Source organism: Ranitomeya variabilis, chromosome 4 (genome assembly GCF_051348905.1).
Source record: "Ranitomeya variabilis isolate aRanVar5 chromosome 4, aRanVar5.hap1, whole genome shotgun sequence".
In the NCBI taxonomy this organism is placed as follows: Eukaryota; Metazoa; Chordata; class Amphibia; order Anura; family Dendrobatidae; genus Ranitomeya; species Ranitomeya variabilis.
Window position 1 is genome coordinate 372,487,883 of NC_135235.1, and position 24,163 is coordinate 372,512,045.

The following is a 24,163-nucleotide window of genomic DNA, read 5'->3' on the forward strand; positions in this document are numbered from 1 at the left end:
AAAATGCCGAGAAACAGCTGATGGAACTGGAACTCGGATGGCTACCCGAAGGTCCAAGAGCCAATGGAACTACCGAGGACCAGCTGACGTTACTGGAACCCGGTTACTAAGCAGGAGGTACCCGTGCCTGAAAGCACTACCAAGGACCACCTGACGTTGGTGGAACTCGGATACCCAGAGGGAGGCACCTAAGCCAAAGGCTCTGCCCGGAACCAGCTGACGGTACTGGAACCAGGATGGAGAGCAGAAGGTACAAGAGCAAAAGACACTGCCGAGAACCAGCTGACGGTACTGGAACCCGGATGGGTAGCCGAAGGTCCAAGAGCCAATGGAACTACCGAGGACCAGCTGACGTTACTGGAACCCGGTTACTAAGCAGGAGGTACCCGTGCCTGAAAGCACTACCAAGGACCACCTGACGTTGGGGGAACTCGGATACCCAGAGGGAGGCACCTAAGCCAAAGGCTCTACCCGGAACCAGCTGACTGTGCTGGAACCAGGATGGGGACCTATTCAAGCTTGTCTTCCTAGAGCCCCAACTAGCGGTGTTGGAGCAAAGGGTCAGCAGGGGGAGAAGAGTGTAGGCCGAAGCCTGCACTGGAGGCATTTGTAGGTCTGTTGTGTCTGCGTGGCTGTTGCAGGACACATTGCCGGCTACACAGCAGGGGAACAGCTGGCGGTGCTGAACCCCACTGACACATTGGCTGGTGTTTATCCCTGTGCAGCTAGCAGTAGCGGGCCCCAACTTGCGGTGTTAGAGCCCAGGGTCAGCAGGAGGAGAGGGAGCAGAGTGTAGGCCGAAGCCTGCACTGGTGGCAGATTTGTGTCTGCGTGGCATTTGCAGGACACCTTGCCGGCTACACAGCAGGGGAACAGCTGGCGGTGCTGAACCCCACTGACACATTGGCTGGTGTTTTTCTCTGTGCAGCTAGCAGTACCGGGCCCCAACTGGCGGTGTTAGAGCCCAGGCTCTGCAGGGTGAGCAGAGTGTAGGCCGAAGCCTAATTGAACCAATTTTAAAGGTAACCTTTAACCCCCCCTCAGGGGTTACAAACTAGAAGAGCCACACCTTATGCAGCAGTAGTGCTGCACAAGTCAAAGGTTGCTCTTTTAATTTTTCTCCTTGCACACGCTGAATGAAACACGTATAACATTTAGCCCTTTATACAGTCAAACTGTGTTGGAGGCGAGAGTTCCCTTCGTAATGAGACGCAGCACAGATGTCAAAAATCCCACCTTGGTGCTTGGCGCGGCCTCCTGAACATCGCATTTTGCTGTACAGGATTCTGTGTTGTTGCGTTATCCCTTGGCCATGCGCTGCCCGTCTTCTGACATCATTTCATGTCGGCTGGTGCGGTTCGCGATGCCCATGAATCCCAGCCCCGCAGTGTCTTTACAGTGTTTCACACTGCGGGGCTGGGATTCATGGCCTGGCGCAGTACATATGTTCGCCTCTCGCTCGTGTCCTTACACCTGCTACAGACTGTGCTGCGTCAGCTGATCCCTTATCGCATGCCGAGGCCATGAAGCCGCACCGTCTGAAGAAGGCGGAAGGAGCTGAGTGACAGCCTGGCGAAGATATGCACTGCTCATGCCCGTCAATCACACCCTCGCAGTCAAAATAAATAAGACACCGAGGGGCGTTGTGTCGGGCAGGGCGGCCGCAGAGGCGCAGCCAGCCAAACAATGATGTCAGAAGAAGGTCTGTGCTACCAAGGGGGTTGTTGCGTGTCATTACAAAGTAAAGTCACACCTCAGGGACGTTTTAATGGTCTCAGGGGACATATTGTAGACGTGTTCTGTTCCACGTGTGCAAGGAGAATAAGTTTATGAGCCACCTTGCACACATGCAGCATTACTGCTGTACAAGGTGGCTGGAAAACATACAAACACCTGGGGGAGGGGGGACAGGTTCCCTTCAATTTCAGTTCTTGTGTCTGCGTGGCATTTGCAGGACACGTTGCCGGCTACACAGCAGGGGAACAGCTGGCGGTGCTGAACCCCACTGACACATTGGCTGGTGTTTTTCTCTGTGCAGCTAGCAGTACCGGGCCCCAACTGGCGGTGTTAGAGCCCAGGGTCAGCAGGAGGAGAGGGAGCAGAGTGTAGGCCGAAGCCTGCACTGGCGGCAGCTTTGTGTCTGCGTGGCTGTTGCAGGACACGTTGCCGGCTACACAGCAGGGGAACAGCTGGCGGTGCTGAACCCCACTGACACATTGGCTGGTGTTTTTCTCTGTGCAGCTAGCAGTACCGGGCCCCAACTGGCGGTGTTAGAGCCCAGGGTCAGCAGGAGGAGAGGGAGCAGAGTGTAGGCCGAAGCCTGCACTGGCGGCAGCTTTGTGTCTGCGTGGCTGTTGCAGGACACGTTGCCGGCTACACAGCAGGGGAACAGCTGGCGGTGCTGAACCCCACTGACACATTGGCTGGTGTTTTTCTCTGTGCAGCTAGCAGTACCGGGCACCAACTGGCGGTGTTAGAGCCCAGGATCTGCAGGGGGAGCAGAGTGTAGGCCGAAGCCTAATTGAACCAATTTTAAAGGTAACCTTTAAACCCCCCTCAGGTGTTACAAACTAGAAGAGCCACGCCTTATGCAGCTGTAGTGCTGCACAAGTCAAAGGTTGCTCTTTTAATTTTGTTCCTTGCACAAGCTGAATGAAACACGTACAACATTTTGGCCCTTATACAGTCAATCTGTCTTGGAGGCGGGAGTTCCCTTCATAATGAGACGCAGCACAGCTGGCAAAAACACCACCTTGGTGCGTGGCACGGCCTCCTGAGCATCGCATTTTGCTGTACAGGAGTCTGCGTTGTTGCGTTATCCCTTGGCCATGCGCTGCCCATCTTCTGACATCATTTAATGTCGGCTGGTGCGGTTCGCGATGCCCATGAATGCCAGCCCCACAGTGTCTTTACATAGTTAAAACACTGCGGGGCTGGGATTCATGGCCTGGCGCAGTACATAGGTTCGCCTCTCGCTCGTGTCCTTACACCTGCTACAGACTGTGCGGCGTCAGCTGATCCCTTATCGCATGCCACGGCCATGAAGCCGCACAGTCTGAAGAAGGCGGAAGGAGATGAGGGACAGGCGAACTTATGCACTGCTCATGCCCATCAATCACACCCTCGCAGTCCAAATAAATAAGACACCGAGGGGCGTTGTGTGGGTCAGGGCGGCCGCAGAGGCGCAGGCAACCAAACAATGATGCCAGAAGACGGGCAGCGCTACCAAGGGGGTTGCAGCGTGTCATTACAAAGGAAAGTCACACCTCCGGGACGGTTAAATGGTCACACAGAGGACACATTTTAGACGTGTTTTCAGTTCCACATGTGCAAGGAGAATAAGTTTATGAGCCACCTTGCACACATGCAGCATTACCGCTGTACAAGGTGGCTGTAAAACATACAAACACCTGGGGGTGGGGCGACAGGATCCCTTCAATTTCAGTTCTTGTGTCTGCGTGGCTTTTGCAGGACACGATGCCGGCTACACAGCAGGGGAACAGCTGGCGGTGCTGAACCCCACTGACACATTGGCTGGTGTTTTTCTCTGTGCAGCTAGCAGTACCGGGCACCAACTGGCGGTGTTAGAGCCCAGGGTCAACAGGAGGAGGAGAGGGAGCAGAGTGTAGGCCGAAGCCTGCACTGGTGGCAGCTTTGTGTCTGCGTGGCTGTTGCAGGACACGATGCCGGCTACACAGCAGGGGAACAGCTGGCGGTGCTGAACCCCACTGACTCATTGGCTGGTGTTTTTCTCTGTGCAGCTAGCAGTACCGGGCCCCAACTGGCGGTGTTGGAGCCCAGGCTCTGCAGGGGGAGCAGAGTGTAGGCCGAAGCCTAATTGAACCAATTTTAAAGGTAACCTTTAACCCCCCCTCAGGTGTTACAAAGTAGAAGAGCCACGCCTTATGCAGCAGTAGTGCTGCACAATTCAAGGGTTGCTCTTTTAATTTTGCTCCTTGCACACGCTGAATGAAACACGTATAACATTTAGCCCTTTATACAGTCAAACTGTGTTGGAGGCGAGAGTTCCCTTCGTAATGAGACGCAGCACAGATGTCAAAAATCCCACCTTGTTGCTGGGTGCAGCCTCCTGAGCGTCGTTATTTGCTGTACAGGAGTCTGCGCTGTCGTGTTATCCCTTGGCCTTGCGCTGTTAGCGCTGCCCGTCTCCTGACATCATTTAATGTCGGCCGGTGCGGTTCGCGATGACCATGAATGCCAGCCCCGCAGTGTCTTTACATAGTTAAAACACTGCGGGGCTGGGATTCATGGCCTGGCGCAGTACATATGTTCGCCTCTCGCTTGGGTTCTTACACCTGCTTCAGACTATGCGGCGTCAGCTGATCCCTTATCGCATGCCACGGCCATGAAGACGCACAGTCCGAAGAAGGCGGAAGGAGCTGAGTGACAGGTGAAGAAATGCACCGTTCATGCCCATCAATCACACCCTCGCAGTCCAAATAAATAAGACACCGAGGGGCGTTGTGTGGGGCAAGGCGGCCGCAGAGGCGCAGGCAGCCAAACTGATGCCAGAAGACGGGCAGCGCTACCAAGGAGCTTGTTGCGTGTCAATACAAAGGAAAATCACACCTGAGGGACGTTTTAATGGTCGCAGAGGACTCATTTTAGACGTGTTCAGTTCAACATGGGCAAGGAGAATAAGTTTCTGAGCCACCTTGCACACATGCAGCATTACTGTCGTACAAGGTGGCTGTAAAACGTAGAAACACCTGGGGGAGGGGGGACAGGTTTCCTTCAATTTCAGTTCTTGTGTCTGCGTGGCTGTTGCAGGACACGTTGCTGGCTACACAGCAGGGGAACAGCTGGCGGTGCTGAACCCCACTGACACATTGGCTGGTGTTTGGCTCTGTGCAGCTAGCACATCTGTGCCCCAACTGGCGGTGTTAGAGCCCAGGGTCAGCAGGAGGAGGAGAGGGAGCAGAGTGTAGGCCGAAGCCTGCACTGGAGCAAGTTGAAAGGGAAACTTTAACCCCCCCCCCCAGGCGTTTGTAGCTGAAAGGGCCATCGTGTACAGCACTAATGCTGGAAAAGGTAAACTTAGCTCTTTTAATTATGGTCCTTGCACATGCTGAACCTAACACTTATGAAAAGTGTCCCCTCCTACCGTGATACCGTCCGGTTGGTGGAACTTTCCTTTGTGATGTGACGCAGCACAGCCGTCATTCTTACCCCCTTGGCGCCGTGCGCCACCGCCTCCTCAGCGTTGTTTGAATCAGTCCCGGAGCCTGCGCTGTTAGGTTAGCCCTTGGCCATGCACACATTTTGCGCTGCCCGTCTTCTGACATCATTTGGTGTCAGACTGGCTGCGCCTGTGCGGCTGCGCTGGCCGAGATCCCGCCTCGCAGTGTCGTCTAATGTAATCCCACCGCGGGCCTGGGATCCGTGGCCATGCGCAGTGCATATCCTCATTCCCCTCCCTACGGCTTCTTCAGACTGTGCGGTGTCACGGCCGTGGCATGCTATTAGGGATCAGCTGACACCGCACAGTCTGAAGAAGCCGTAGGGAGGGGAGTGAGGATATGCACTGCGCATGGCCACGGATCCCAGGCCCCCAGTGGAATTAAATCAGAAGACACTACGAGGCGGGATCTCGTCCAGCGCGGCCGCACAGGCGCAGCCAGCCTGACACCAAATGATGTCAGAAGACGGGCAGCGCAAAATGTGTGCATGGCCAAGGGCTAACCTAACAGCGCAGGCTCCGGGACTGATTCAAACAACGCTGAGGAGGCGGCGCACGGCGCCAAGGGGGTAAGAATGACGGCTGTGCTGCGTCACATGACAAAGGAAAGTTCCACCTACCGGACGGTATCACGGTAGGAGGGGACACATTTCATAAGTGTTAGGTTCAGCATGTGCAAGGAGCACCACGAAAAGAGGCACTTTTTCCCTTTGCATCATTACTGCTGCACAAGGTGGCTCCTTCAGTAACAAACGCCTGGGGGGGGGGACAGGTTTACAAATTTAACTTGTTGTGCCTGCGTGGCAGTCGCAGTACACGTTGCCGTATACACAGCAGGGGAACAGCTGGCGGTGCTGAACCCCACTAACACATTGGCGAGGTGTTTGGCTCTTTGCGGACAGCACTTCTGGACGGCAACTAGCGGTGTTGGAGCCCAGGGACAGGAGGAGGAGGTGGTGGAGGAGATAGGAGGGATTGCCACACACACAGCTGGGGAACAGCTGACATTACTGAACCCCAATAACAGAGGAGGGACTGTTGACTGTGCGTACAGCACTACCAGGCAACAACTAGCGGTGTTGGAGCCCAGGGACAGGAGGAGGAGGAGGAGGAGGTGGAGGAGATAGGAGGGATTGCCACACACACAGCTGGGGAACAGCTGACGTTACTGAACCCCAATAACAGAGGAGGGACTGTTGACTGTGCGTACAGCACTACCAGGCAACAACTAGCGGTGTTGGAGCCCAGGGACAGGAGGAGGAGGAGGAGGTGGAGGAGATAGGAGGGATTGCCACACACACAGCTGGGGAACAGCTGACGTTACTGAACCCCAATAACAGAGGAGGGACTGTTGGGACTGTGCGGACAGCACTTCTGGACGGCAACTAGCGGTGTTGGAGCCCAGGGACAGGAGGAGGAGGAGGTGGAGGAGATAGGAGGGATTGCCACACACACAGCTGGGGAACAGCTGACGTTACTGAACCCCAATAACAGAGGAGGGACTGTTGACTGTGCGTACAGCACTACCAGGCAACAACTAGCGGTGTTGGAGCCCAGGGACAGGAGGAGGAGGAGGAGGTGGAGGAGATAGGAGGGATTGCCACACACACAGCTGGGGAACAGCTGACGTTACTGAACCCCAATAACAGAGGAGGGACTGTTGGGACTGTGCGGACAGCACTTCTGGACGGCAACTAGCGGTGTTGGAGCCCAGGGACAGGAGGAGGAGGAGGTGGAGGAGATAGGAGGGATTGCCACACATACAGCTGGGGAACAGCTGACGTTACTGAACCCCAATAACAGAGGAGGGACTGTTGACTGTGCGTACAGCACTACCAGGCAACAACTAGCGGTGTTGGAGCCCAGGGACAGGAGGAGGAGGAGGAGGTGGAGGAGATAGGAGGGATTGCCACACACACAGCTGGGGAACAGCTGACGTTACTGAACCCCAATAACAGAGGAGGGACTGTTGACTGTGCGTACAGCACTACCAGGCAACAACTAGCGGTGTTGGAGCCCAGGGACAGGAGGAGGAGGAGGAGGTGGAGGAGATAGGGATTGCCACACACACAGCTGGGGAACAGCTGACGTTACTGAACCCCAATAACAGAGGAGGGACTGTTGACTGTGCGTACAGCACTACCAGGCAACAACTAGCGGTGTTGGAGCCCAGGGACAGGAGGAGGAGGAGGAGGTGGAGGAGATAGGAGGGATTGCCACACACACAGCTGGGGAACAGCTGACGTTACTGAACCCCAATAACAGAGGAGCGACTGTTGACTGTGCGTACAGCACTACCAAGCAACAACTAGCGGTGTTGGAGCTCAGGGACAGGAGGAGGAGGAGGAGGTGTAGGAGATAGGAGGGATTGCCACACACACAGCTGGGGAACAGCTGACGTTACTGAACCCCAATAACAGAGGAGGGACTGTTGACTGTGCGTACAGCACTACCAGGCAACAACTAGTGGTGTTGGAGCCCAGGGACAGGAGGAGGAGGAGGAGGTGGAGGAGATAGGAGGGATTGCCACACACACAGCTGGGGAACAGCTGACGTTACTGAACCCCAATAACAGAGGAGGGACTGTTGGGACTGTGCGGACAGCACTTCTGGACGGCAACTAGCGGTGTTGGAGCCCAGGGACAGGAGGAGGAGGAGGAGGTGGAGGAGATAGGAGGGATTGCCACACACACAGCTGGGGAACAGCTGACGTTACTGAACCCCAATAACAGAGGAGGGACTGTTGGGACTGTGCGGACAGCACTTCTGGACGGCAACTAGCGGTGTTGGAGCCCAGGGACAGGAGGAGGAGGAGGTGGAGGAGATAGGAGGGATTGCCACACACACAGCTGGGGAACAGCTGACGTTACTGAACCCCAATAACAGAGGAGGGACTGTTGACTGTGCGTACAGCACTACCAGGCAACAACTAGCGGTGTTGGAGCCCAGGGACAGGAGGAGGAGGTGGAGGAGATAGGAGGGATTGCCACACACACAGCTGGGGAACAGCTGACGTTACTGAACCCCAATAACAGAGGAGGGACTGTTGACTGTGCGTACAGCACTACCAGGCAACAACTAGCGGTGTTGGAGCCCAGGGACAGGAGGAGGAGGTGGAGGAGATAGGAGGGATTGCCACACACACAGCTGGGGAACAGCTGACGTTACTGAACCCCAATAACAGAGGAGGGACTGTTGACTGTGCGTACAGCACTACCAGGCAACAACTAGCGGTGTTGGAGCCCAGGGACAGGAGGAGGAGGTGGAGGAGATAGGAGGGATTGCCACACACACAGCTGGGGAACAGCTGACGTTACTGAACCCCAATAACAGAGGAGGGACTGTTGACTGTGCGTACAGCACTACCAGGCAACAACTAGCGGTGTTGGAGCCCAGGGACAGGAGGAGGAGGTGGAGGAGATAGGAGGGATTGCCACACACACAGCTGGGGAACAGCTGACGTTACTGAACCCCAATAACAGAGGAGCGACTGTTGACTGTGCGTACAGCACTACCAAGCAACAACTAGCGGTGTTGGAGCCCAGGGACAGGAGGAGGATGAGGAGGTGCAGGAGATAGGAGGGATTGCCACACACACAGCTGGGGAACAGCTGACGTTACTGAACCCCAATAACAGAGGAGGGACTGTTGACTGTGCGTACAGCACTACCAGGCAACAACTAGTGGTGTTGGAGCCCAGGGACAGGAGGAGGTGGAGGAGATAGGAGGGATTGCCACACACACAGCTGGGGAACAGCTGACGTTACTGAACCCCAATAACAGAGGAGCGACTGTTGACTGTGCGTACAGCACTACCAGGCAACAACTAGCGGTGTTGGAGCCCAGGGACAGGAGGAGGAGGAGAGGAACACAGTGTAGGCCGAAGCCTGATTGGAGAAAGTCTAAAGGGAGCCTTTAACCCCCCCCAAGGCGTTTGTAGCTGAAAGAGCCAGCTTGTGCAGCACAAAGGATGCAAAAGGAAAAGGTGGCTCTTTTCATTATGCTCCTTGCAAACACAGAACTGAACACTTATAAAATGTGTCCCCTGATACCGTGAGACCGTCCCGGAGGTGGGACTTTCCTTCGTAATATGACGCAGCACAGCCGTCATTCCTACCCCCTTGGCGCCGTGCCCCGGCTCCTCAGCGTTGTTTGATTCCTTCCCGGAGCCAGCGCTGTTATGTTATCCCTCGGCCAGGCACACTTAGTGCTGCCCATCTTCTGGCATAATTTGGTGTCAGGCTGGCTGCGCCTGTGCGGACGTGCTGGCCGAGAGCCCGCCTCGCAGTGTCGGCTAATGTAATCCCACCGCGGGCCTGGGATCCATGGCCATGCGCAGTGCATATCCTCGCCTCTCACTCCCCTCCCTACGGCTTCTTCAGACTGTGCGGTGTCACGGCCGTGGCATGCTATTAGGGACCAGCTGACACCGCACAGTCTGAAGAAGCCGTAGGGAGATGAGTGAGAGGTGGAGGTTCAGATATGCACTGCGCATGTCCATGGATCTCAGGCCCCCAGTGGGATTAAATCAGAAGACACTGCGAGGCGGGCTCTCGGCCAGCGCGGCCGCACAGGCGCAGCCAGCCTGCACCAAATGATGTCAGAAGATGGGCAGCGCTAAGTGTGCCTGGCCAAGGGATAACATAACAGCGCAGGCTCCGGGACGGAATCAAACAACGCTGAGGAGTCGGGGCACGGTGCCAAGGGGGTAGGAATGACAGCTGTGCTGCGTCATATTACGAAGGAAAGTCCCACCTCCGGGACGGTTTTACGGTATCAGTGGACACATTTTATAAGTGTTAAGTTCTGCGTGTGCAAGGAGCTAAACAAAAATAGCTACCTTTTCCTTGTGCAGCATTACTGCTGCACAAGGTGGCTCTTTCAGTAACAAACGCCTTGGGGGGGGGACAGGTTCCCTTACATTTCAGTTGTTGTGTCAGCGTGGCGGTCGCAGGACACATTGCCGGCTACACAGCTGGGGATCAGCTGACGTTACTGAAACCCAATAACACTGGGTCGTATGTTTTGACTGTGCAGACGGCACTTCTGAGCCTCAACTGGCGGTGTTGGAGCCCAGGAATTTAAGTTCAGGTGGTAGAAAGATGAACACAACAGGAAACCTGGATAACGTAGACAGTCACCTAATTATTTAATCAGGAAGAGGAGTGGCAAATTCCTGCGAGATCCAGGCCTTGTTCATTTTCAGGAAAGTAAGCTGGTCAACGTTATCGGAGGATAGTCGCATGCGACGGTCAGTTAGTACACCACCTGCAGCACTAAAGACGCGTTCCGATAATACACTAGCCGCAGGGCAAGCCAGCACCTCCAATGCATACTGGCTTAGCTCTGGCCATGTATCCAGCTTTGAGACCCAAAACTTGAAAGGTGAAGAGCCGTCTGGGAGTACAGCAAGACGGCAAGACATGTAGTCTGTCACCATCTGACGGAACCGTTGCCTCCTGCTGACTGGAGCCGTCTGTGATGGTGTAGACTTTTGTGGCGGGCACAGAAAACTGTGCCACAGTTGGGCCATACTGGTCTTGCCTTGGGCAGAGGCACTGCTTCTGCTCCCTCTTTGTGCAGAGCCTCCACCACTGCCTGGACGCACTGAGCTGCTTTGTAATGCACTAGCAGCACTTCTCTCACTTGGAATGGAGAAGATGATGGAATTCACCAGTGTGTCTTGGTACTCCCGCATTTTTCGCTCCCGGTTCAACGGTGTGATGAGGCTTTCTACGTTGTCCCGGTAGCGAGGATCGAGGAGGGTGAACACCCAATAATCAGACATGTTGAGAATGTGGGCGATGCGGCGGTTGTTTCTCAGGCACTGCAGCATGTAATCCACCATGTGCTGCAGACTGCCAACTGCCCAAGAAACGCTGTCCCCTGCTGGAGGCGTGATCTCTGCCCGCTCGTCATCACTCCACCCTCGCTGTACACACTGAGTACTGGACAATTTTGTAACTCCCTCCTCTGGACGGATGTCTTCCTCCTCCATTGACTCCTCCTCATCCTCCTCACAAACTGTCCCCTGCCTACGCGTTTGTGAGGAACCACGTGGCGCTGACTGTGCAGAAGATGATGGAAATGGTGAATCCTCATCTTCCACAACATCATCCCTTAGCGCTTGCAGTGATTTTTCAAGCAGGCAGATAAGGGGGACAGTCATGCTGACTAGTGCATCATCTGCAATCGCCATCCGCGTGGATTAATCGAAGGGACGCAAAACCTGGCAGACGTCATTCATAGTGGCCCACTCTGTGGTTGTGAAGTCTGAACAGCGCTGAGTGCGACTTCTTTGCGCCTGATGCAGCTGGTACTCCATTACAGCTTGTTGCTGCTCACACAACCGCTCCAACATATGTAACGTGGAATTCCACCTGGTAGGTAGGTCACATATGATGCGATGTTCCGGCAGGCGGTGTCGGCGCTGCAGAGCCGCAATGCGCGATTTTGCCGTGCTGGAACGCCGCAAGTGAGCACACTCTAGGCGGACCTTGTGCAGCAGTGCATCAAGATCCGGATAGTCCCTCAAAAAACTCTGCACGACCAAATTGAGCACATGTGCCAGACATGGGATGTGAGTGAGGTTGCCGAGGCCCAGAGCTGCCACCAGATTTCGGCCATTATCACACACTACCATGCCTGGCTGGAGATTCGCTGGCACAAACCACACATCGCTCTCCTGCTTGATGGCATTCCAGAGCTCCTGCGCTGTGTGGCTTCGATTCCCCAAAGAAATTAATTTCAAGACGGCCTGTTGACGTTTGGCCATGGCTGTGCTCATGTCGGTCGTAACAGGTAAACGTTCATCACGGGTCCATGTGGAGGTGGACTGTGACGGCTCCTGCAGCGATGATTCTGAGGAACTGGTGTAAGAGGAGGAGTCAATGCGTACAGAATGGATTCCTGCAATCCTTGGAGTGGGCAGGACACGTCCTGCACCACTCGCACGATCTGTACCCGGCTCAACGACATTAACCCAATGGGCAGTGAGGGAAAGGTATCGCCCCTGTCCATGTTGACTGGTCCACGCATCGGTGGTGAGGTGGACCTTGCTACTGACGGCGTTCAGTAGCGCGTGTTTTATGTGTCCCTCCACATGCTTGTGCAGGGCAGGGACGGCTTGCCTGCTGAAGTAAAAACGGCTGGGCACATTGTACTGTGTGGACTGCCAATGACATCAAGTCACGGAAGCTGTCAGTCTCCACCAGCCTGAATGACAGCATTTCCAGTGACAGAAGTTTGGCAATGCCTGCAGTCAGAGCCTGTGCTCGTGGGTGGTTTGACGAGAAAGGCCACCTTTTCTCCCATGCCTGTACTACCGATGGCTGTACACTGGGCTGGGAGTGTGTGGATGACTGGGAAAGTGGTGCTGCGGGTGGAATTACAGCGGGTCTCTGGACAACCGGGCCAGAGCTTCTTCCACGGCGATCCTGGGAGGAAGCCGAACCAGCTGCGTGTGAGCTGGAGGAAGAGGAAACACGAGCTGAAGAGGTGGTAGCTGCCGCTGTTGGTTGGCCTAGCTCTTCAGTGTGTCTTTCTAACTCCGCCGCGTGCCTGGTGCGCACGTTTCCACATGTTGGAGGTATTGAGGTTGCTGACATTTTTCCCTCTTTTGACTTTGTGATGACACACCTTGCATTTGACATAGCAAATGTCATCTGCAACTGTGTCAAAAAAGGACCAGGCACTGCAAGTCTTGGGAGCGCCCTTTTTGGCTTTTGGAAGAGACATGCTCCTAACGGGTGCCAAAGCGGAGGCTGCAGGATCCGCATTCTTCCCCCTCCCTCTCCCTCTTTGGGCCGTACGGGAAATCTCTTCCTCAGAGCTGCTCCCACCACCTTCCTGTCCCTCACGCCAAGATGGGTCAAGGACCTCATCATCTACACTACCCTCTGCCCCCAACTGCTCCTCCTGGGTAGTCTCAGCAGCAGAGCACGCACCAGAAAGTGGCACCTGAGTGTCATCAGCGGATGCGTCCTGCGATGTGGTGACCGGAGGCACTGGCCCACCCGCCTCTTCAGAGGAAGAGAGAAAAAGCGGTTGGGCATCACTGCACCCTGCCTCTTCTTCCATTTCTCCAATGCTGCTTGGCTGGCCCCCTGTTTCCAAGCCAAGAGATTCAGAGAACAGAAGTAGAGACGGCTCCTGTCCTGGGATCTCTGTCTGCCTGGGCAATTTGGCAGGTGGAGAAGAGACAGATGGCTGCTCTCCAGTGCTCTGTGTCTGAGAGGATGTGGCACTAATTGAAGTTGATGCATTAGCTGCCATCCATCCGACAACGGCTTCAATTTGGTCTTCACGCAGCAGCGGTGTACGGCGCTCTGCGACAAAGCTGCGCATGAAGGACTGTTCCCTGGTGAAAGTGGGTGCTGATGAGTCACCGGTGCCCGCAGCAGGCACAGAATCCCCACGTCCTCTCCCTGCTCCGCGCCCATGCCCACGTGCCTTACTCACTGCCTTCTTCATCTTGGTTGACTGATAAACATAAGCAGAAAAGTACTAACGGCTTTGTGTGCTTATTCCTGAACAACTCCTAACAGGTATAAGAAACACTAATTTTCTAAAGTGTGGACTAGACTTTAATATGAGCTAATGTGGCCTACACAAATGTAAAGTGGTGTCACTGGTGTGTTTGGTGAACTTTATTATTTATTTATTTTTTGGGGGCTGAACTGACAACAGAGAGAGCTGCAGTCACACGGAGACCGTGCAGACAGACGTAAACGGTGCTGCAAGGCCCAAAAACCCTCCTCTACGTTATCCTATGTAGTGTTTTTCCACAAGTTAGCTGGAGACGGGTGGAAAGACACTAATAGGAATTTTTTGAAAAAATGAGCAGCAGACTACACTACTTGAAACAAAAGGAAAATTGATTTTACGGTATGACGCAGTGAAGAACCCTGAGCTGGAGACAACCAGGCTATGGCTGCTCACAGACTACAGGGCGAGCTGCAGTCACACGGAGACCGTGCAGACAGCCGTAAACGGCGCTGCAAGGCCCAGAAACCCTCCTCTACGTTATCCTATGTAGTGTTTTTCCACAAGTTAGCTGGAGACGGGTGGAAAGACGCTAATAGGAATTTTTTGAAAAAATGAGCAGCAGACTACACTACTTGAAACAAAAGGAAAATTGATTTTACGGTATGACGCAGTGAAGAACCCTGAGCTGGAGACAACCAGGCTATGGCTGCTCACAGACTACAGGGCGAGCTGCAGTCACACGGAGACCGTGCAGACAGCCGTAAACGGCGCTGCAAGGCCCAAAAACCCTCCTCTACGTTATCCTATGTAGTGTTTTTCCACAAGTTAGCTGGAGACGGGTGGAAAGACACTAATAGGAATTTTTTGAAAAAATGAGCAGCAGACTACACTACTTAAAAAAAAAAAAAAAAGAACAGTATGAGGCAATGAACCACCCTCCCTGAACTGAATACAACCAGCTTGGATGGCCTATGGCTGCACTCAGACTAGAGAGTGGGCTGCACTCACACACACACACACACAGACCTTGCAGATCGCTGTGAAAACAGCGCTACAAGGCAAAAGCTAGGTGATTAGTAGGTGAACACAGCGTTTGCTAAATTAGCCTTTGAAAAGCACAAAGAAGCAAATCGCTATCTCTAAACTGGCCCTCAGTCAGCAAACAGCGTCCTGTCACTAACTGAATTCACAGCAGAGTGAGCACAAAATGGTGTCAGCGACTTTTAAACTGCATCATGACATCATTTCAGCAGCCAATCACAGCCTTGCCAGTAGTTTCAGGCCCTCCATGCTGAACACGATGTGCCCACACTTGGAATCATTCTCATTGGCTGATTTCGTACAAATTTGTGCAGTTTGAATCCTGGGAACTTCCGATTCCGGTATCCGATACGCGGCAAGTATCGGACCTCGGTATCGGAATTCCGATACCGCTAAGTATCGGCCGAAACCCGATACTTGCGGTATCGGAATGCTCAACACTAGTCATCATTCATATTCTCTGAAAAGAGCCCAAGAAAGCAAAAATTCTGCCGGGGTATGTAAACTTTTAGCATAACTGCATACTTTTCTACCAAGAAATATAGGTGTTAGGTTATATATAATTATTGCTATAGTTACATCTTTGTAATCAAAATAGCAAAAATGTTCAATAGTATAACTGGTAATGTTCTCATGAAAGGAGTATAGAGCCATATAGATGTGCAAACATAAAAGGCAGGAAACAGGATCTGCCAACAGCAGCTCATAAGTTGCTAGGGACGCTTCATGTAGTCACCACAAAGAATGGAAAATCTTCACACCCAGTAGGAGGAAAGGGTGTGATGAGGAAACACTATCAACTGACCAGAAAGTGTGCACTGACAGCTATACAATGTGCGAAGGAATAGAGACAGATTAATGAAGGCACTTCCATCAAGACTTAGTGAAAGGAGCTTACCTGTCTCTGTAGCGCTCTGTATGACAATGCTAATAAGCAGCGCTCCATGACAACAATGGCAACTAAAGAAGCTGGTGTGGAGCCACTGTAATACCCCAGAATTGTATTACTAAGTAAACTATGTGTAAGTTATTCTTGGTATGCCGATTTATGGTTTGATGCTGCACTAAGTACAGTAATAGTTAAACCCACTTACTGGAATGGTGGCTTAGTGGGTGGAGTCCCTGAGTGCACACAAGTTAGATTCAGACTGTATCCTAGAAAGTTCCAGTGTGGCAGAGGTGCTAGAAACCTATTGAGAGGACACTAGGAGTAGAGCAAGAGGAATATGCAAGAGGATTTCTTATCCTTCCCCTTCCAGCACGCTGCATAATTGATGGACTGACTGGAGAAAAGCCTAGGACATCCTGATGACTACGACCCTTGAGGTAGATGGAATGCCCTGGTCTGCACAGCACCCCTAGCCTACCCAAAGTAGATGCTGTGGACCCAAGAGGAGTACGGACCTAGAGAGCATGCTGGAGAACAGGAGTCCTACTATATCATGAAGGTCAGAGGGAGCAGGGATGCAGGGGTCTACTGGGGAACACTAACTCGGTGGGATAGATAGAAGGAAGATTCTATTGTGTTATTTCAGAGAACAGGATAGGCTCTGTTCACACTTGCTGAATACTGCACCTCTCATCTGCTGTTTCCATGCATCTGTTGCTAAATACCTGTCCGAGGAACCTCGTCATCTGCACGTCTACTCTGACCATCTGTGGCTGCAATTCTTTCTTGGCTGTGTTCTAAGGCTGCCGTCACACTAGCAGTATTTGGTCAGTATTTTACATCAGTATTTGTAAGCCAAAACCAGGAGTGGGTGATAAATGCAGATGTGGTGCATATGTTTCTATTATACTTTTCCTCTAAGGGTATGTTTCCACTGTCAGGATGGCCGGCGATATCGCCGCAGCGGCGAAGCCGCTCGGCGCTAAGCCCCGCCCCCTTTCTGGGACGCGATCATGCCGGATGTGTTAACTCTTCACATCCGGGATGATCGCTCTCTCCCATAGCACCCTGTGATATGCCTTGTGGGGACGCTGCGTCCCCGCAAGGTGTACGGACATGGTGCGATCTGAAAAGACGCGCAGCATGTCCGTAGTCGCAGGGCCGCCGCGTGCGGGTTTCCACGCATAGTGGAGACGGGATTTCATAAAATCCCCTCCACTATGCTGGAACATCTGGACGCTGCTTGTTTGACGCTGCAGCTCTGCGCAGCGTCAAACAAGCAGCGTTTCCTGACCGTGGAAACGTACCCTAATTGTTCCACTCCTGGTTTTGGCTTACAAATACTGATGTAAAATACTGACCAAATACTGCTAGTGTGACAGCAGCCTAAAAGTAAAAAGTTCCATCTACCCAAAGTTCACTTGCCTCTGTTCCTTTTCTCCCCCTCCTGTTTGTAATAATTATATGGGTACTACGGAATCTGATAGCATGGGATAAAGCCAGTCCAAGAGCAAGGTTGCAGCAAAAGAATGTATTTACTCGAAACAGATATGTAAAAAGAATTAAACACAGATATTTCTGCAATTGTAGCGAGGTGATCAGCTCTACATAGTAAATAATAGCAAGCAGAACATAATACAGATATTCCTGCTATAGTGACGAGGTCCTCAGCACAATATAGCAAATCACAGCAAACTGAGAGGTGAACAGATATTTAAACAAGGAAGTCCGATAAGGTTATTAGTGCGAATGCACACAGTACTTAAAGGGCCACTGTCACCCCCCTCCAGCCGTTATAAACTAAAAGAGCCACCTTGTGCAGCAGTAATGCTGCAGTCTAACAAGGTGGCTCTTTTAGTTTTTGATTCAGTTATTCCCTCAATAAAGCGTTTTAAAATTTGTACAAAATAACCTGTCCTTAGACCTGGAGGCGGTCCGAAGCTTCCTCGGTGAATCTCTCAACGACCGTCACTCTTCTCTTCTGGGGATGTGGTCGCCGCCCCCTGAGCGCTGTTTCTTCTTAAATCCGGCGCCTGCGCTGTGCGTGCCTGCCAGGGGCAGGCGCAGTCTTCATTGTCCGTCATAGGTCAGATCCAGGGTGCCTGACTGCGCCTGTGCGGGCAGTGCGGCCACCCTGTTGCTGAATCCCCACCCCGCACTGTGTTATTCATTATGCACAGTGCGGGGCTGGGGTTCCTGGGCATGCGCACTGCGCTGTTCAGACGCTCCCCCAGCTCCCCCGCCTTCCAGCGTTGTTATTTGTGGCTGCTTCATTCCAAACGCTGGCAAGGAAACCTGTACATTACGGCAACGCTGGAAGGCGGGGGACCGGGGGAGCGTCTGAACAGCGCAGTGCGCATGCCCAGGAACCCCAGCCCCGCACTGTGCATAATGAATAACACAGTGCGGGGTGGGGATTCAGCAACAGGGTGGCCACACTGCCCGCACAGGCGCAGTCAGGCACCCTGCATCTGACCTATGACGGACAATGAAGACTGCGCCTGCCCCAGGCAGGCACGCACAGCGCAGGCGCCGGATTTAAGAAGAAACAGCGCTCAGGGGGCGGCGACCACATCCCCAGAAGAGAAGAGTGACGGCAGTTGGGAGATTCACCGAGGAAGCTTCGGACCGTCTCCAGGTCTAAGGACAGGTTATTTTGTACAAATTTTAAAACGCTTTATTGAGGGAATAACTGAATCAAAAACTAAAAGAGCCACCTTGTTAGACTGCAGCATTACTGCTGCACAAGGTGGCTCTTTTAGTTTATAACGGCTGGAGGGGGGTGACAGTGGCCCTTTAAATGAGGAAGTCCAGCAAAACTTGATCAAACATGTGCACAGTACTTGTTAGTAGGAGTCCAATAATTCGCAGATGATGCGTTATGTGAATGCAGTCCTGGGAAAGAGAGGACAAGGGAAAAAGAGGGAGAGCTCTATCTAAGTGTAGCAGATGAGTAAATCTTTCTTGATGAGACAAGCACAACTTGAATCTTGCTCTCCTGGTGTGGTTGTGCAAAGAGGCACAACACTGGGAAAAGTTTTACAAACAAAGAAGATCCTTCCACTGGTGTGCTGCCCGTCACAGCAGTTCCAGAGGCGAGAGGTAGCTTAATGGGGAAAGGCAGACCACCGAGTAGTGAGCAGCAGAAGCAGGGAGTTCTCCAGCAAACAGGCAGAAGCTCAGGAGCCAGCAGCACAAAATACTCAGGCACAGGAGAACACATGACCCGGACTAAAATAATCAGGACAGACAGGAAGTTCCATGACAGGGCGAAATCCAAGACTCCTGAGGACGATCCAGGAGCAGGCTTGTCAGGATATTTCTGATGGAACAGAGTAATTTTTTGAGGAGCACAGATATTGCCCACCGACTCCCAAGAGTTCTCAGAAGGATATCCTTGCCATTTGATGAGGTACTGCAGTTGATTCCTGCGGATCCTGGAGTCCAGAATCTTCTCTACCACAAACTGTTCTTGTCCGTCCACTAACACAGGCTGAGGAGGAGGTGTAATCCGACCCTGAAATGTATTTGGAAACACTGGTTTTAAACAGGGAGACATGAAACACAGGGTGTACCTTCAAGATTCTTGGCAACTTCAGAAGACAGGCTACGGAACTCACGATCCCAGAGATCTTGAACGGGCCGATGAACTTTTGTCTGGGTTTCTGTGGTGGAATGTTCAATCTCAAGTTTTTAGTAGAAAACCATACAGAGTCCCCTACCTTGAACATAGGTGCAGGCTTTCGAAACCTGTCGGCAGATCTCTTATATATCTCTTTTGCAGTAGACAACGATTCCTTCAGGGTTTCCAGATTCTGCCTCATTGCTGCCAACCTCTCATGAACTGCAGGCACCAGTGTGTTGATCGGGGATCTGGGAAGAATACTGGGATGATAGCCTAGGTTGGCAAAGAAAGGTGTTACCTTAGTAGAAGAACTCTGAGAGTTGTTATAACAGAATTCTGCAAGCGGGATCAACTCTAACCAGTCATCCTGAGAATGGTTGATATAACATCGAAGACTGTTCCAGAGTCTGATTCGTCCATTCTGTCTGCCCATTAGTCTCCTCAGACTATGTCCTCTGGTGTGCAGAGGACAGACAAACATTAACACCAATCACAGAATCCTTTCCAGAACTGCACTTCCTGATCTGAGATGACTTAGTCCGGAACTCCATGCAGCTGAAACACATTCTGGATGACCAGATCCGCTGTCTCCTTGGCTGAGGGAAGACCAGTGTTGGGAATGAAGTGGGCAGCCTTAGTAAGGCGATCTACAACCACCAGAATAGAATTTTTTTCCACAGAGGTGGGCAATTCAACTATAAAGTCCATTGAAATAAATCCTCAAGGACCAGATGGGACAGGTAGTGGTTGAAGCAGTCCAGTAGGTGATATACGAGGAGTCTTGAAATGTGCACATACCTCGCAAGAGAGAACATAGCTCATCACATCCTTCAGACAGGTAGGCCACAAAAAAAACGGCTCAGAAACTCCTGTGTCTTCTCTACCCCCCCTGATGACCTGCAAACTTGGAATCATGGACAAACTTGAGGACCTGCAGCTTTACGGCCTCTGGAATGTATAAACGTTGATCTCGGAACCACATACCGTTTCTGAGAACCAAGTTCACATCAGCAGTCGGGTTGGTGAGAAATGGGTCTGCATCGTAGGCCTCCCATAATGGTCTTCCATAAGTCCTTATTCTGAATTACTCCGATAAATTTGGCATCAGACAGGATGGTCTTAGACGGGGTCCCAGGTACGGAATCCGTGGCATGGATTCGGGACAAAGCATCCGCTTTCCCATTACGTGAACCTGGGCGGTACAAAATGACAAAATTAAATTGATTCAAAAATAGACTCCAACGAGCCTGCCGTGGAGAAAAACATCTTGCAGATCTAAGGAACTCCAGGTTGCGATGATCTGTGAGCACAATAACTTGTTGTGATGCCCCCTGCAGATGCAGATGCCCCCTGCAGGAGCTCCTTATCTCCCACATCATAGTTCTTTTCTGCAGCAGAGAGTCTGCGATAAACAAAAGCACATGGATGTAACAAGCTTTTTTTTCCCGTTCTCTGTGAGAGGATGGCCCCCAGAGCACAGTCCGAAGCACCCACTTCTACGATGAAGGGAAGTGCTGGGTTTAGGTGAATTAGTACAGGTGCAGACATAAATTGGGATTTAAGACAATCAAAAGCTTCCTGAGCCTGTGCGGACCACAAGAAAGTCTTTTCCTTCTTAGTTAGCTGTGTAATGAGTCGCACAATTTCAGAGAAATTACGAATGAATCGTCTATAGACGCTTGCAAATCTGATGAAACGCTGTACCTCCTTGACATTTTTAGGTGCGGGCCAATCAAGGATAGCCTGGATCTTACTTGCCTCCATGTTAAGCCCCTGTGGTGAGATGACAGACCCCAGGAACTGAATCTCTGTGCAATGGAATTCGCATTTCTCAGGTTTAATGTAGAGGTGATTCTCTTTTAGACTCCTCAGGATGGTCTTCATATGCTCCTGATGTTCCTGAAAAGAGTCAGAGAAAATCAAAATGTCGTCCAGGTAGATCACTACAAAATGGTCCAACAGATCTCTGAATATCTCATTTTCTAGATGTTGGAAAGTAGCCGGAGCATTGCAGAGACCGAAAGGCATCACAAGATACTCGAAATGACCATACCGACACCTAAATGCTGTCTTCCATTCATCTCCAGAATGGATCCTAATTAAATTATATGCTCCTCGAAGATCCAACTTGGAGAAGATCTTGGCCTGTCGTACCCTTTCCAGCAGTTCGGGAATTAACGGTAACGGGTAACTATTCTGGATGGTCACTTTATTGAGCTCTCGATAGTCAATACATGGTCTAAGAGTTCCATCTTTTTAACAAAAAAAGAATGGGTGCTCCTGCTGGTGATGAGGAGGGACGAATGAAACCCTGAAGGTATGTGTCCACGTTCAGGTTTGCGTCAGGCTTTGGTCAGGATTTTATGCAAGTAAAATCCTGACCAAAACTGCACCTGAGGTCACTGGCAGGTCACCTGCGGTGTTCCTGCATGTTTTGCTCATTGTAGCAACATGCTGCGTTTTGAAAAAACGCACCGCATGTGTTTTCGCGGCAAAAACGCATGCGTTTTTTAACGCATAGTGGAGTCGGGATTTCATGAAATCCCCTCCACTATGCTGTAACATCTGGACGCTGCGTTTTTGACGCTGCGGAAAAACACAGCGTCAAAAACGCAGCGTTTCCTGAACGTGGACACATACCCTTAGCCAAATTCTCATCGATGTACTCTTTCAATGCTTGCAGCTCTGGGGCTGCTAGTGGATACACATTCTTGAAGGGAATAGCTGCTCCTTCAAGCAGCTCAATGGGACAGTCATACGGTCTGTGAGGAGGAAGCTGGTCTGCCATTGAGCTGCTTGAAGGAGCAGCTATTCCCTTCAAGAATGTGTATCCACTAGCAGCCCCAGACGATACCTCAGTAACCCGTACCGCATCCTGAGGACTTGTCTGGCCTGTTACCGGTGTCTCCTTTGATGGAAAGGTGATCTCCTTAGTCTCCCAGTTGATAGTAGGATTGTGCAACTGCAGCCATGGAATTGCTAAAATTAAAGGGAAATGTGGAGAAGAGATGAACATAAATGACCGCTTTTCCTGGTGATCAGGCTCTATGAAAACTTCCAGAAGTCCTGTCTCCTGAGCTACAGGTCCAGAAACTAGAGAGGAGCCATCTACCGTGTCCATAGTTACCGGAGTAGCTCTCTACTGAGTCTGTATGCCATATTCCCTGGCAAAAGCTAAGTCCATAAAATTTTCTCCTGCCCCTGAATCCACCATAGCTGCACAGGGAATCAATTGTCCCACCGACCGGATCTTAATGGGAAGGGAGCAATATGTGTCCTTACCCTTCGGCATCTCAAGAGAGGAAGTCATAGATAGAGAGGGAAAGATGGCACTCACTGAAAAACTAGACTCCGATGTAATGGATTCAGCATCTTGATTTTCAAATTTCCCTACCGTGGCTAATACCTTGCGAGGTCGCTTGGGACAGTTGATGAGGAAGTGATCTGACTGCCCACAGTAAAAGCACAGACTCTCCCTAATACGATGCTCACTGAGCTCGTCACTCTCACAACGCTGTAGCGCATCTACCTGCATGGGAACTGGTTCAGCCTCCCAAGAGGACTGGTCTGTAGATTCTTTAGGAGGAAGGGAAGAGTTAGTGACACGATTAGAGGCTACAAATTTCTCCTGTCTACGTTCTGTAACACGTATGTCAATGCATAAACAATGCTGAATAAAAGCGTCTAACTCCTCCGGAGGATCTGCATGAGCTAGTTCATCTTTCAACACATTAGACAATCCTCTCCGAAAAATTGGTAATTGAGCATAACTGTCCCAAATTGTATCCACCGACAGCCATCTAAACTAAACTCAGAGCACTTACCCTGAAGTAATGCTAACAAAGCGGTCTCAGCTGTAGTGCGTCGATTAAGATCATCGAATATCATGGACATAGCAGCTAGAAAATCATCCAGGTTATTCAAACGGGGGTCACGAGTCTCCATAAGCAGATTTGCCAATGCGAGAGCTTGGGAAGTGAGCAACATGATAATACTTAAAACTTTAGATCGATCAGTAAGGAAATGGGCGGCATGTACATCAAAATACAACAGGCATTGGTTTACAAACCCATGAAACTTGTAACGGTCCCCACTGAACCTAAATGGTGGTAACATGGGAAGAGTAGTTGGCTGTGGCTGTACTAGGGGTGGAGGAGGAGGTGCCCATGCAGTCATCAGACCAGCCACCTGATTACTTAACCCCTTCACGACATGCGCCGTACATGTACTGCGCATGCCGTGTCTCCCCCTTTGATGTGGGCTCCGGCGCTGAGCCCACATCAAAGTCGCGACATGTCAGCTGTTTTGTACAGCTGACATGTGCGCGCAATAGCGGCGGATGAAATCGCTATTCACCCGCCGCTATTAACCTGTTAAATGCCGCTGTCAAACGCAGACAGCGGCATTTAACTACCGCATCCGGCCAGGCGGCCGGAAATGACGTCATCGCTGACCCCCGTCACATGATTGGGGGTCGGCGATGCATCAGGATGGTAACCATAGAGGTCCTTGAGACCTCTATGGTTACTGATGCCGGCCTGCTGTGAGCACCCCCCTGTGGCCGGCGCTCACAGTACACCTGCATTTCAGCTACATAACAGCGATCTGATGATCGCTATTATGTAGCAGAGCCGATCGGGCTGTGCCTGCTTCTAGCCTCCCATAGAGGCTATTGAAGCATGGCAAAAGTGAAAAAATGTGAAAAAAATATTAAAAATATAAAAGTTTAAATCACCCCCCTTTCGCCCCATCCTAAATAAAACAATAAAAAAAAAATCAAACCTACACATATTTGGTATCGCCGCGTTCAGAATCGCCCGATCTATCATTTAAAAAAAAGCATTAACCTGATCGCTAAACAGCGTAGCGAGAAAAAAATCCGAAACGCCAGAATTACGTTTTTTGGTCGCCACGACATTGC

At 51.6% G+C, this 24,163-nt stretch overlaps 1 protein-coding gene across 4 annotated transcripts in view; it reads left to right on the forward strand.

Moving 5' to 3' along the window:
* LRRC18 (leucine rich repeat containing 18) overlaps positions 1-24,163 on the forward strand; it is a 161,706-nt gene that overhangs the window by 121,798 nt on the left and 15,745 nt on the right. Inside the window, exons 1-2 of one of the 4 annotated variants that reach the window (XM_077257536.1) lie at positions 15,887-16,176; positions 21,229-21,422. The exons of 2 other annotated variants lie outside the window; for them this stretch is intronic. In XM_077257536.1, coding sequence (XP_077113651.1) covers positions 21,351-21,422 — 72 coding nt within the window. In that variant the 5' untranslated portion in view covers positions 15,887-16,176; positions 21,229-21,350. Of the gene's footprint in view, positions 1-15,886; positions 16,177-21,228; positions 21,423-24,163 lie in introns of those variants that run through there. One more of the 4 variants, XM_077257535.1, reaches the window with a different exon arrangement.